Source organism: Cervus canadensis, chromosome 6, assembly GCF_019320065.1.
Source record: "Cervus canadensis isolate Bull #8, Minnesota chromosome 6, ASM1932006v1, whole genome shotgun sequence".
Classification (NCBI taxonomy): domain Eukaryota; kingdom Metazoa; phylum Chordata; class Mammalia; order Artiodactyla; family Cervidae; genus Cervus; species Cervus canadensis.
The window spans coordinates 42090436-42105200 of NC_057391.1; the positions used below are offsets into that span (position 1 = coordinate 42090436).

General features: G+C 42.6%; 2 protein-coding genes across 5 annotated transcripts in view; both read right to left on the reverse strand.

Moving 5' to 3' along the window:
- The window catches only part of ZNF609 (zinc finger protein 609), a 198812-nt gene extending 193800 nt beyond the window's left edge, over positions 1-5012 (reverse strand). For 2 of the 3 annotated variants that reach the window (XM_043471690.1, XM_043471689.1), the window contains exon 1: positions 4870-5012. The gene's annotated coding sequence lies outside the window, so the exon portion shown is untranslated. The remainder of the gene's footprint in view (positions 1-4869) is intronic. The other variant, XM_043471692.1, reaches the window with a different exon arrangement.
- Positions 5013-10330: 5318 nt separating this feature from the next.
- Positions 10331-14765, reverse strand: part of TRIP4 (thyroid hormone receptor interactor 4) — a 48645-nt gene continuing 44210 nt past the window's right edge. For both annotated transcript variants that reach the window (XM_043471695.1, XM_043471694.1), the window contains exon 13: positions 10331-10633. In XM_043471695.1, the coding sequence (XP_043327630.1) occupies positions 10566-10633 (68 nt within the window). In that variant the 3' untranslated portion in view covers positions 10331-10565. The remainder of the gene's footprint in view (positions 10634-14765) is intronic.

A 14765-nucleotide genomic window follows, 5' to 3' on the forward strand; every position in this document is an offset into this window, starting at 1 on the left:
AGGAGGGGGAAGGAAGACAGAAAGGGGTGAGTGGGAAGGAGGTGGAAGATCTGGGTTGTGACTATAATAGCTACAGTAATTAGAGTGTTTCCAAGCTGCTGGAGAAGTCTTCAGAGCAGACAATGTGGAGGGGCCATGGGGGAGGGGGAAAAACAGGAGGAAGCAAACTACTGAGAATGCTAGGAAAATACACAGTGCTTTGTGAACAGTTTAAAACAAACAAACACCTGTGATGGCTTCATATAGGGAAATAGAGAAGTTTATATTCTTTCCCAGAAGTGAAATTATACAAATAATGGCTAGGCTGCTACTCAAAGCTAGGCTACGAACTAGGTGTAAACAGATTCTTGCAAATGTCCCTGTCTCTGCAGTGGTCCACTGTTTGCCTCCCTTTTCCCCGAATCAATAAAAAAAATCAATCTATCCTTCCATCTATAATATCCAAATCTGTCTCAATCCTTCTAACAAACAGATCTAAGCCTTCACTTCACTTGGAAAAGTGATTTCTGAACTCCAAAAGTTACCACATCTTCTTTCCTGTCAATCAACTGTTAATTAATACCTTGTGAATTCAATTAGGTTGCATGTGTGTTATGTGTGCGCATGCGTGTGTTTCAAGCACACAGTTTGTTAGCCTAACACAGAAAATGACTGGAGGACACCAGAGAAGTCACAAAATAAACATCAAGATGCTTGTTTATAAATTTTAGGCTCCACAGCACTGCCACTTATAGTGGCATGAGCATGTGAAAGAAAAATGAAATCACATTAACAGAAGATGATGATATCCTGGGAGGAAAATCTGGGAATTTGCAGAAAACCTCAAAATAGAAAGTCCTCCTCCAAGTTATAGGAAATGCTACACTTGTTTCTAAGATAAATATTTACTTGAGCTACTTCCTTGACATGATGTAGCCCTCTGGTGATGACTTGATTCTAACAGTGATGTTAAACTCAAAGCCAGAAAAAAAGAGTTATAAAGGTGCTGGGAGAAACTAAAAATGGAATAAAACAAACAACAGAACAGATGCAAACTTCATGTGGAGAATTACATTCATAAAATAAAAACACATGTGAACGTCTTGAGTAAGCCATGTCAGGTAGACTTAACACAAAAAAATCAATTACATCCTTTGCACAAAACCTGCTGGGTATCCTCCCAGTGGGCTAAATCTTTTTCACCACACTAAAAGCAAAGAATTTTCTCCTTCCCTATCCCCCTAATAAACAAGTGCTAGAAACACTGAATTACCATTATTTCCTTCCCATTCACAGGGCATAAAGCCAGAACTCACAGAAATACAATAGGACCGTTTAGGACCACGTCTAAGGCATGCTACTCAGTAATCTAAAAGAAATACAGAGAAGGAAGAATCTCTTCTCTTTATTTCATTATCGCCTCACTAACACACCAGCATCAGGCATTAAGAAATGTGAAACAAAGAAGAATTTCACACATATGAACTGAACCTAAACCACGGAAGACCAAGTATTTTCTTGTCACTGTGGCATGTGATTCTTTAACCACCTGCTCAATAATCCCTCTTCAGCTGCACAGCTGCTGCCAATTCCACATGCCCAGCCAGGCAGGTGCTTTGGTGAATTACCTGTTCCCTAGTGAAAAGAGCCCTTCACTGACTCTTACTGGGCCCAGAACATGCCAATCAGCATTGCCTATCTTCATTTTGTCTGTCACAGCCAACTTTTATGAGATATCACAAAGGTATATTTAGTCACTATGTGATTTTGTATTTTGCAAGTTTTTTTTTTTTTTTTTTAAGGAAACTGATTTTTAAAAATCAGGCAGAAGTGAGAATTCAGCTGCTTAAAAGAAAATTTGCCACACAACATAAGGCTGCCTCATCTCAGAGTAGCCCCATCTGTCTGGCAGTATTCCCATTCACGACCAGTTTCCACAAGGGAAATAACAATTGCTTAGGTACCTATGAGCAGGAGAAAGTGGCACTAGAAGGTTCTATTGTACCTGGCAGTAATAAGAGAGAAAGCAGAGAACTTCTGGAGACCACACGTCATTCCTGTACTTGTTAGGTCTCCACGGCTGGGCCCAGGCAGTGGTATTCTGAGTCAAATAAGTAAGGAGTGGCACTTCCACTTGATGGAGCAATCAGTAAACCCCTCAACAAATTATCCTGTTCCAGTCATTTAGCTGCTATATGCTAATTGCAACATAATTACTACCAGAAGCCAAAATTATGCTTCCATATCCTCACACAAAATAAGCACTAATCTGTCCAGCTATCTAGACCTCTCACAAGGAAACATTTTCTAACAAGAAGCTGGGGGGAAAAAAATCCAAAGTGTGCTCTGAAACATGGTCACAATCAGAAGGCTTGTAAGTTTCCTTGTGGCAAGGGCCCAATTCTGAAACCACTAAATCTAATCAGGGCAAATTTAATCTGAGGCTTCTGCCTTCACTGTCACCTGACAGGATTCAGAAATGAAAGTCAACAGCCCAAGAGCAAAAAGTTTTGGACTCAGTTTAGCTGACTTCACTCAGGGACCTAGGACACACAGTTGGAAACAGTCTAAAGACAGACAACACCTCTAGCAAGACCTTAAGACACTTCTGTCACCAAGAAATATAAAGATCAGAACAACCTGTTCCCTCCTAACAAAGCCTAACACCTAAGTGGCAAGCCATCATTTTCAAGAAACTCATTGAAATAAAGAAAAAAGGGAGGCAACGTGGTCAGACTGAGGGCCTCGGAAAGACCCCTACCACAACCAAAGGCTCAAGTTCCTCTTCAATGACACCCTGTAAGAATTGGCTGGCTACTGTGTACAGTGTATATTGTGTACAACTGTCCTCTCACAATGACACAATGACAATTGATTTCTAATCTCTTTTCAAAGAAAAGTTTTCTTTAATGTCCTAAAGGGAAACCTCATCTCTAGTCCCTAACAATTGTTTACCCAACTAACAGTACCGAAGTACTCAACTAATAGTACTATTTGGGCATTTCTATGAGGTAAATACAAGGATGGGGTTTCTTCTAGCTTGTTCTCATCCTTCTCTCATTAATAACTCCCAAGATCTCAATTTTTTTTATGTTACTCTGGCAAATTTCTCCCGAACACAGACACACATATGGATTTTCTGCACAATGAGCGAGTCACATCCTTTCATCAGAATTAAAGATAAAAAGGAAAGTTATTTTGGTTCCCCCAGCTCTTGCCCAGATAGGCAAATTCTGTGGGGTTTTTTGTTGTGCAATTATTCTAACCAGGAAGTCCCCATTAAAAAGGTACTTGATCCGTGACTCCCTATCTTAACCCTGCACAGGTTTTTAGTGGTATTCCTAAACAAATAAACAAACATCTTTGTAGGAGTGTCCCATCTCTATAAAAAGGATTAAATTGGCTGGCTTGAACCAGCTTAGAGTCTTTTTCCTTAGAAGTCTGACACAAATCTCAGGATTGAGTCTCCCAGCCACTATTTCTCCTCAACTTAGTACAGGCTAGCCAAAGAGGCAGGCACAACATGGCTGGCATTCCCTATTCTTCTGAAAAATGTGTGCCAATGAGCTCTGCATTGTTCCTCACTCAAAAAGAAGAGCCTTTCTGTCTGGCCTCCTCCAATGGCAAGCCCCAGTCTGGAAAAGGAAGAAAATGGCACTGAGGAGCCTGGGAGATGGAGCCTATCCAAAGCTCTCAGACAAGACTTGAACCTATGACCTTCACTGTGTACACAATAGGCGGGTGAGAGGGACCGGTTTATCTCTGCAGCAGCAGTTCTCAGCCCTGGGGTAGCTCTCCCGATAAAATGACACGACTATTGTGTGTGGCAGCAAAACAGTCATCTCCTCACAACAGCCTAAACCAGCACTCCCTCCCCCAAGACAAAGCAGCAGGGGTGAAATTAACTCAAGGCTGCAGACCAAAGCCTCATAGAGAAAAGAGAGGCCTGTGGGGGGACTGGGGACTCTCCTCAACCCCTGGGGCTCTGGACACAAGGCTGGAAACAGACAGGCTTTCTCCCCCATCTTTCCCACTCTCATTTAGATAGGAAGCTGTTTCTTAGAGAATTTAATCATCTGTGATTTGTTCAGAAATATTCCCCCTGAAGGGCTCTGATCTCTCCACCCTGTGTGAGCCTAATTCCTAGAAGCTGAAATGACTGTTTGCTGCTGCCTGTTTCACAAACACACATTAATTGGTCAGATGTGTCTCCTCCTCCTCAACCCCAGAGGGAGGAAGGAGAATCTGAGCAAAGCCCAGAGATGATCCAACCGTAATTACACATAAAGGGAAAAGAGGGCAGCACGGGTTTTCCAAACAGGACAGGGTCACAGACCCTCCCGGGGGCACTAGGAGAGCAGTTAAGGCCAGGCCCAGGAATCCCTCCATCTTGAAGAAAAGGACAGGAGGAAATGTGACCTGAAGCCTGGAAGGAGCACACACCCACAGCCTACTTACTGCACACTCCCAGCCACCTTGCTCCCCCCTCCTGGGCCACGCGCACGTCCGGCTCCCAGCCCTTCGCCCTGAACCCCCCTAACTCCCTCACTAGCTCCAGTCGACCCGGGCCCCCTCAAGATACCCAGACTCGCCTCGGGAACTCTCTGGCCTGTCCCCACAACCTGGCCAGACCCTAATCCCCTCTCGAGCACCCCTACCCTCAGCCTGAACCAGCCCTGGCCACGCTTTGAACTTCACCCTGCGCCCCTCGACGCCCCCTCCCCCAACCAGGCAACGACCCCCGCCCCCCCGCCCTACACACCTTCTCCTCGCTCCTCCCCGGCCCCCCAACCCCCACTTCCTCCGTCAGGCGCCGCTATCCCCGGCCCCCTGAGCGCCGCCGCCTCTCTCCTCCCCCAGCCCCGGCTCCACACAAAGCTCCGGACTCACCGCGCGGCCGGTCCCGGGAGCCGCCACCTCCGCCCGCCTGGGCCCCGGGCCGTAGAGCCGCTGCTGCTACGGGGCCCAGGCCGCCATCCGTTCCCGCGGCCCCTCCCCCCCTCCCCACCCCGCCTCGGCTCCGGCTCTCCGCCCCCTCCTCGCGCCGCTCCGCCCCGCCCGCCGGTGCCGCTGTGTCCGGGGCCGCGGGTCCCTCAGCCGCCGCCACCGCCGCCGCCGCCGCCGCCGCCGCGATCCGGGACAACCAGGGCCGCCCAGAAGACCCGGACACTGGACTACCGGGCCCTCGGATCCGGATCCTTGTGCCGTCTGGAGCCGTAGAGCGCAGAGGAAACCCGGAACCTGGATGGAGGAGCCAAATCCTGAGTCTCGGAACGCGCTGTCACACGGAGCCCGGATTAGAGACTCGGAGCCCGGGTTAGAGACTCGGAGCTCTGGGAATGCTGGAAAACCCGGCAAGCCGGTTAAAACAGAGATAAACTCGAAGAAGCGTGGATTGGAGAGCTCGAACCTAACGCTCTCTCCTCGTGGAAAGAACTCTCGCTGGACCAGACTTCCTCGCAGAGAGGTCTCTGGGGAAGTATCGTACCTTAAAATACGGAAGACACCAGTTCTGTAGGTGTCTAACCATTGGGAGAGCAAAGGGTCGTAAAGGGCCTGTCTGAACGTGAACATCACAAAGAACCGAAGAGCCAGCACAGCTCATCGTGGTTTCATCCACTTTATCTCTTGGTTCAGCAAAATAGCAACCCCTAATTTATCCTTTGTTCTCCAATTTCTTGTTTAGGATTACCACCAAGTTTTCCTCTTCAAAGCACCCATTTCTAATCCTTCTAATATCACCTTTCACCTTGCCACCCCTTTATCACCAAATCTTGGTTTTTATTATGTCTAAGTCCTACTTTGTCCTTTTCCAACACATCATTCTAACGACTTTAGCTTTTATCTGCCATTCCTCTGATTGCCCAGCACACTTTCTAGTAGGCATTCAGCTCTTCTTTAAGCGAACCCTCCCACCTACCTCTCACTCAGGAAACTCATCATACTCTTCACCACCTCTTCCCTAAAACGTCCACTCCCTTTTGTAGCAAGAAGAAACTTATCTTAATTCTCAAGTCTTAGCCTCAATTATGTCCTTCCTGTGTCCTTGCCATCTTAGTCAGCTCTGCGGTTTTGTTTGGTTGCACTCTCCAGCACTTGGAATCTTACTTCCCCGAGAAGGGATCAAATCCGTGTCCCCTGTGGCGGAAGCTTGAAGTCCTAACCATTGGACCCCAGGAAGTCCTAGCTCTGCAGTTTTTATCTTTCCTTTCCCTTACCCTGAGGCATCCTTCAACAGTACCACTCAAGACAGCCTGTGATTTGGGGATAAAGGCAGATCATAAAACCCCTTTGCTCTCCATTTCCACATATGCATGCAAAAAGTGTATGTGTGTGTGTCAGGGGGTAATGGCTAAAGATGAACACTAAGCTGCTCTGGCCTAGGAAAAATAATCTCCCCTTGATCCACTCATATTCAGCTTGTTCTAGGACAGTACAAGAACAAAACTGACCCCAGGTGATGATGTTTCAAGTGAGGATTCAGCTACTTGCAGGTAGACAAAGAGAAGGGTTAGCTTTGAGACAGGTATGACTTAAGAGTTAACACTAAAGTGGCATCTCCTTCTGAAGAGCATGACTGTACCACTGGAAAACACTGAATTGCAAAAATGGGGAACAAAGGAAAGGAAACATTCCTACAGTGAAGTTTTAGAGAAATTTCTCAAGCTTAGAAGTATCATTAAAAATTTTCAAGCAATTGAGGTCCTATACAGTAAAAGAATCTTCAGTTTTGACTCCTTGTTCCTCTAGACCAGGGTTTGGCAAAATAAGGCCCACAGGTCAAATCTGGGGCAATACCTGCTTTGGTATGTCCCATAAATTAAGAATGGTTTTTACATTTTTAGATGGCTGAAAAATAACCAGAAGACTATTTTGTCATGTGAAAATTATATTAATATGTTATTCAAATTTCAGTGTTCATAAATAAAGTTTTAGTGGCTCATAAGCCATGCTCATTCACCTATGTATTATCTATGGATTCATTTCACTTGCACTGTAATAGCAAAGTTGAATAGTTGTAACAAGGACCGTATAACCTGGGAAGCCTAAAATACTTGCTGTCTGGCCCTTTATAGAGAAAGTGTGCTGACTTCTACTTCAAACAAGGACTGTCTGATAGAACTTTTGGCAATGATGGAATTATTCTATACTTGTGCTGCCCAATTCAGAAGTCATTAGCTACATGTAGCTATGTGAACACTTGAAATATGGTACTGTGACTGAAGAACTGAATTCTTAATTTCACTTAAATAATCACATGTAGCTACTATATTAGACAGTACAGCTCTAGACGCTTCTCAGATCTTCCGTATTGACATTTTTTACCCCTTGATCCAACACCTCACTCCCTTCTTGTGACACATCTACACATTCTCAGTCACCATCTCCACCTCACCTATCTACCAGACTCCGAGTCAAGGTACAATATTTACTAGGTTTTTGTCCTAGACTCTCCATTGTCACAACAGAAATCTGATCAGTCTATGACGTTTCACCCCATGAATTAATCCCCATTATGTGTACAAACATAAATGGACGCACATTTACACAAGTTTCTTTGTGTGAGAGGGTGGCACTGTGGCCATGTTCTTTCTTCTCTGCCTGAAAGAAGTAGAAAGCCCTCCACATGCTAGATCCCTTGATGCTGCTGGAGCCTGTGATATGGATCACCTCCCTCCAAACACATTCACAGAAGCTGACAACAGCAGATGTGCACTTGCTATTTGAATCTCAAGGGGAAAAAAAAAAAAAACCTTCACCACAGGACTTTCTTTCCTCCCCCCAGGCCTAATAAACTGAAGTTAGCTGATTTCTCTAGTTTAATAGATGCTTGCTTTTTTACTGGCCTTTTCTAACTGGGCAAGAGAACAACCCCAATACTGTCTCAGTCTTGGCTAGGAGCTCTAGCAAAGGCATTAAAAAACACACACACACACACAAACTTACCAAATGAACCAAATGAAATGAAATCCACATAAACGGGCTTTAGTAGAGACAGTAGTTAAAATGGAAAGAGATTAGGGGTTATAACTCATAAAAAGCCATAACTTTATAATTATTTATAAAAGCGATCTTTAAAGACTGAAATTTTTACACCTACTCCCTAAGGAAAAAATGGGTTTCTGTAAACTTCCGGCTTTTCCTAGTTTTCTTTCTCCAGATTAGCTATAGCAAGCAAACCACCCCCCCATCCCCACCCCAACCCCCCACTGCATTCTAAACATCTGTCTGCATGGCCAAAGCCTTCTAAATCCTGACAGAGCAAAGTCTCCAGTTTTATATATATCCTACTTTGAGCTTATATAATTGAGACTGTGTCCTGCCTAGAAAAACAAAAACAAAAAAGCTGAATCCTTTAGCAACTGTACAAACTGACAGCCATTGAACCCAACCATCCAAGAGAGAGTAAGATCTTTAACCTGTAGAAGAAAACCAGCTCAGAAATGTGAACCTTCCCTCAGGCCAAGCTGTTCCAGAGTAACAGGGTCAGTGCAAAGTGTTGTAAAGTACAGACAGGCTATTCCTGGGCGAGTTTGTACTTGGGCTGCTAAGAATTTCCACTAGACTTTAAATTATGCTATTCATCACTGAGCAACTGAGGGCCATCTACCCCAAGTCTCTCCCACACTTCCTCCTGGGTGTCTCCACAAATAAAAGAGAGACCTTATACCACTACCATGTGAACTGAAGGGAGGCTTTCACAGGCTGACCATGAAAAGGAGAAGTTTCCAAGTTACTCTGCCATTTACTCATGTGGCTCCAGCTGCGTATTCTGGATGCTGAGGTTGGGTTCTCATAAACTTGTGAAGTTCTTGTAAACTTTCTTATCACAGCACACAAAATGGTTGCATAACCTGAACTCTTGCATCTCCTGATGTTTTTCTTTAGGCATGCACACACAATCTATCCAGGTGGAAAAAATCAAGCAATACTCCTCTGTGTTCAGGCTGTCATTCAAATAAAAAGGCATAAAGAGAAACTTTTTTTTTGCTCCCTGGCTCTTCACTTCCTGCCTTTCAATTTTATTTTGGTATTAAAACAAACAAACAAATAAATAAAAAACCAGACAATCCCAGCACAGAATTCAAGTTGTTACTGCTTGGTAAACTAGTAACTGCATAGTTGCATAGTGAACCTGGTGTGGCTTTATTAATGGTACTAGGGTCTGCAGAAGGCCAGAGAGAGGCTTTTTTCCCTCTAAAAAAGTGCCATTAGTGTCCTTTCCACTTTCTCTACACAAGTTGAACAGAAAAAAAAAAAAGAATACAGCATGTCTGCATCACCAGAACAAGAATCTGGTGGGTTTTCCCTGGGAATCCAGGGTGATCAGTCCCCCACAAAACCAATGCCCAGAGCCATGCAACAAGAAGGGTTCACAGTTGAGTGAACATCAATGCATAAGTGGAGGAATTTCAATGCAAATAAATGCTGAATATGAAGGATTAAAGAAAGGGGAAATTAATCTTTTTCATAACACAGGGCACTTTTTTTTCTCTCCCTTGTGCTCCCTTTTTTAAGTCATGCACACAACTGCTGGAGGGAGTCCAACTTCCCCGTGTGGTAGTGCTGCTTTATAAAAAGCAGAACATACACATTTAAGACCATGAATTTCCTGAGGATGCCAGCAACTGAGATTCTGACAGCTCTTCTGAACAGCCTCAGAAAAAAAAAAAAAGTACTTCACTAAGTGGGACCAGAATGACTAGTAAAAAGTCTCATTTCAAACCAACCTATTTTTTCAAAACTCATAGCTTCCTGGGGTATGGATGCCTTAAAGGGTTTGGTTTCAGCATTTTGGGGTTATCTAGATGCATTTACAGAACGGATTTTATTTTTGTTTGTTTCTAACTGCTCCATCCAAATGATACTCTTGCAATACCAACAAAATAAATAGCGCCGTTTCATGCTGCTTTAGCGGGTGGCTCCATCTCATCCCAGCTTGATCCTCTCATATCCTAATGTCTCAAACCAAAGAACAAAGTGGCAGCGCCTCTTCAGGTTATACCCCCACCCCAGCCCCACCCGCCCCCCCAAAACCTGCCAACGAAGTACTCAGTTTTTGAAAACTATTCACTTGAGATGCTGGATTACAGCAGCAAACCTGTTACGTCTGGGGACTTTTTGTTCCCATCACTTGTTTGTATTAAACACAGAATTCCTCAAACATCCTAACACCCCACCAAGCTATCACTTTGGGGGGGAGGGGAACTTTAAAATTCAAGTGGTTCCTTAAAATATTGTTAACCTAGGTTAAGAATTTACCTAACTAAAATAAATCCAAGCCTCAGGGAGGATATTTCCACCTTGGTCCATTTTCTTCTGTATCATTCTAAGAAAAATGTCAAAAGACTGAGGATTTTTAAAATAAGTTTTTATAAATAATGTATCCAAAGATTTTTGACCCACTACATAAGAATCTCGTTAAGAAAAATATACAGATTTTGATAAGAGTTTAAATTCTGAGAGAGAGTTTAAACCCTGATGCCAAGTCCTTCGTTTGTTGCTGCTTCAATTTCAAAAGACCAGTGGACAGCGATTTTAGTACACAGAACTCCACTATGCTGTAGAGTTCCTTTTTTCCTGGGTCAGCCAGCTTTATTCTGCTTCATTAACCCCTTCTTTGCTCCTTGATGGATTTTGGAATCCAGTTTCCCTGTAAGGGAGAAAAAGAAGCCTCGTTATTTATTTTTTTATATTTGCAATGCAAATCTTTCATGGTCTCTCAGGTCTTCTGGTTACTGTGTTCCTGTCACATTCAATTATCTTGCTCCAGGACTCAGACACTTTCAAACTTCAGAGTTTTCATTCTGTAAGAATGAGGAAGCAGTGGGAACACGGTACAGGGACCCACAAAAGTCTGCACACAAACACAATGAGCATTCACAGCAAGAATCCAAGGAGTTAATATTCCTAATTTTGTAGTTTCTTAAAAAAAAAAAAACCAAAAAAAACACAAAACACGTTTTTCAGAGTGTCTGATACTAAGGCAAGTTTTTAAAGAATACAAACATAATGATAAAGGAAGACATTTCACACAGTGGGAAACTCATTCCTCTGACCTGTTAACTGGCTGAGCATAATGCATGAATCTCCCTCACAGTGAGAAAAGCAATTCAATTCACTCCTTTGCTGCCTCAGACTTAATAGGGGGAGTGACTTGAAACAGTGAGGTAGAATCCACATGAATGCTTTTCTGACAAAGGGGCCCTATCACCAGCTAAGAAGGGCAAAGGTCATGGGCTGTATGACTCGTCTAAGTGTTAAAGTTAGAAAACAAGCAACCTTCCTGTCCCAGGTGACCCTAATGAGAGGTATTCCACTGATGTGGTCTCCGACCTCTGACTTCTCAGATCTACCAGGATAAAGGTCAGTTCAGTGGTAGCCGCCTTAAGAAATATCCATCTCAGGAAGAACTTAACAGAGCTCCTGTCTGTCTGGTCTGAGAACAGAGCTGGCAGGTGGCTTTCTCCCACAAAAAGTCTTATTTAAATCAACAGAGATGCTGATGCTGGGAAGAGAAACAGTTCAGTTCAGCCTTGGCAGTAAATAAACAAACAAACACCAAAACAAAAGCAGCTGGGTATACTACAGTCCTATACCCACAACCCCGGCCCCTTGGACTCTGTCATTTTCATTTGCCGCAGTAATCAGGTCCAAGAGAGGAAGCACTGGACGAGAAGTCAAGAGATCCAGGTTCCAGTCCTCCTTTGTCTGATACAAACCAGTCATCTGATCTGTCTGGACTTCAGTATCCTCATTTGTCCAACCAAGATAAGAATTCATGTCCTGACTACTGCACAAAGACAGTGTGAAAAAAAAAATTACTTAAATCTAACAAGTTTCCTCCCTATTTTCTTAATTTTTCTCTTTTTCTTCATCTCTCCAGGGCTACACCTGCCTTTGGAATAACATTACTTCCTTTTCTGGGCTTCCTTAGAAACCATCATTTAGTGAGACCCTAAATGATGTCCACAACAGTCACAATAATGCTGATTTTAATTTGGGCTTTAGAAACATAGAGTATTCCCAGGGACTTAGGAGTTCTTTCATCTCCCAGGCTGCCTTGCTGGAAATCCAAACATGTGCCAGCTATCTGGCAAAAAGCCCTGTTATGAGGCAAATTTGCCTTTGTATCCCTAAGACTACCATAGTGACCACCAAATGGTAGGTGCTCAATAAATGAATTAAAGAAAGCAGGTACTGCAAATTTCAGAACTTTTACTGTAAAGGTTTGGGAACTACTAAGTAACCAAAAATAGCAGATATCAGATAAACATAAAAGACATACACCACCACTGTAAAGGTGGTGGTACCCAGAGGTACGAAGAAGTACTGCTTCTCATTAAGCTTTTTAGAACAAGTTAGGATAGAATTTAGAATTCCATCTAGGACTCCAGACTTCTAGTTGTCTGCACTGAGTAAGTTAAAAGACGCAGGTCCCAGTTTTAGTCCTAAGACTACCTATCTGTATAACCTTGAGGAAGTCACCTAGTCACTCTTGTCCTCAACTTTTTCAGTATTGCGAGGAAACTGGACTACACAGTACTGAAGGTCCTTTGCAGCTCTATGATACTTGGGCCTAAAAATGAAATGTAAATGGGAATACTTTGTTTCTGAGGCAATGTGATAAAAGTGAGAAAAGCAGGAAATCTAGCGGTAGAAAGACCTGAGCAAAATACAACTTCTGTAAACCTGTTCACTCAACTATAAAATGAAAGGAAGAAAAAATTTCTACTAACTTACAAAGTTGTTGAGAGGATTACAGCCAATACTAACTGCTTTTCTGTATACAAAGCACCATACCATTTATTTTATATACACTAAATCATTTAAGCAATTAATTGAAATAAAATACATGCAAGGGCTTCATAAGTTCAGAGGTCTCTGAAAAATTAATAGTAGTCGTATTATTTATGCTAAGGCTTGGGAGTTGTGTTTCGTAGTTATGATCTCAGTTGTACTTTTAATTTACCATATTTACCAGCAACCCTAGTCAAGACTTTTAACTATTTATTTCAGGCTCCTCATATTAAAAAAAGAGAGACATTACCTTCTTCACATTCTCAAGGCTTTCCTGTATAAGAATATCCCAAATATTGTTTTCATAAAACTCCAGTCTGATTGTGAAAGCCCTCAAGTGAGACCAGCTCAGATAAGATCAACCCACTGGAGGAAAGCACTCAAGGGTAGGCAAACTAATCGCTGGCTTCAATGATGATGTCATAAAATGGAAAACTGATATGAGAAAGGAGATAGAAAGGAAGAAAGATTTCCAGGGCACTCCCAGGGATTCAGAAGTGTTTCATCCCCTTTTCATCCCCTAGGCTAACCTAAGAAAACCATACATGTGCCAGCAATCTGTGAGCTCCTTACAACTAAAAACTTCTTTGCATTCCTAACATAGTGACTGCCAATAGTGGCAATCCTTAGGTCAGCTGGGCAATGAAGGCCAGGACCTGGGGCTCCTTGCATGGAGAAGCAGTTATTGTGGATGCCCTCTGAACTCCGAGTTCTAGGTTAGCCTGTTTTTTTTTAAGATTTGGGATCTGGACAGTTAACTACAGTAATATACTGTACACTCTCTTAAAAGCAGAGTGATAATGCTTAGTTTCTGTATTTCCCCAATATTTTTACATTTAGTACGCACAGCATTTCAGTGTTAAACCACATCCTCAATCATGGTGCCTAAAAGAAAATCAAATGCATATGCAGCAGATGGGGGAGAAGTTAAAAGGGAAAAAACTATTTGCCATCAATCGATAGAATTCTCATAGGAATTTTCATAAGCTTTGCATAAGATATAAGGCAGAATTTGCATGAATTTATAAAGCATGTAGTTCATTTAAAGTAAAAAATTTCCTTCATCTCTTTGAGCATTCAACCTACATAGTCTACTGTACTTAACTGTTTTGCATTTCTTTCAGCAGACACATAACCAAGTGATTTCATATTGTACACCAATTTGTGAATTATTTTAACTTCAAGAAGCACAATTATCCTCAGGTCAAGCAAGCTCAAGTTTACATGTCCAAATAAATAAATAAAAATATATGCTTTTAATTTAAACCATACACATATACACATACACACGCTATAACATGTAAATGAGTTATATTGTAGAAGTTTATTTGCAAGTCAGAAGTTTGCAACTTAGGATAAATTTCTCATAGAACTAATCTATGAAGAGTGGCTAAATTCCTAAGCATCCTACGAGAAAAAAATATTTAAGGCACAGAATTGTAACTAGACTACTAATATTATTAATACCATGGAACTTAACCACTTCATGTAACAATATTCTAAGAAGAAAATGTGAAGCATTCCAAATTAAGAGCCAAGCATGTATTTTTCCCTATGGCAGTGGGATTAAGAACTTTTCCAGCTGTGAACTGGAGGTGGGCCTCTATGGCCTAAGGGAAGGAAGTTCTGACAGAGCGTTAAGGTTTTTAAAGATAGTAAAGATGAATGAAGGATCAAGGAATGAAGAGTTGGAGAGAATGAAAACTTTACACCAGACTAAATCCTCCGGCTGGCTCCCTCTCAACAGAAAATTTTTTTCTGAAACACAGGGATTGGTCATTCTACTCTTGCCCCGCACCCCCCTCACCCCCTTTACCTATTGTTTCTGACCCATGTTTTACCTTGCCTGGTCTACCATGGGAAAAGCTGCAGTCTCAGTTTTTTCCAGCCCTGCTGTCCCTGAAGCACACAGCCCATTTTGGCTTTTTTAAAGCTCTTAACCAATAGAAGCAACAGGGAAAAGCTTTCTCTTAAGATCACCACTC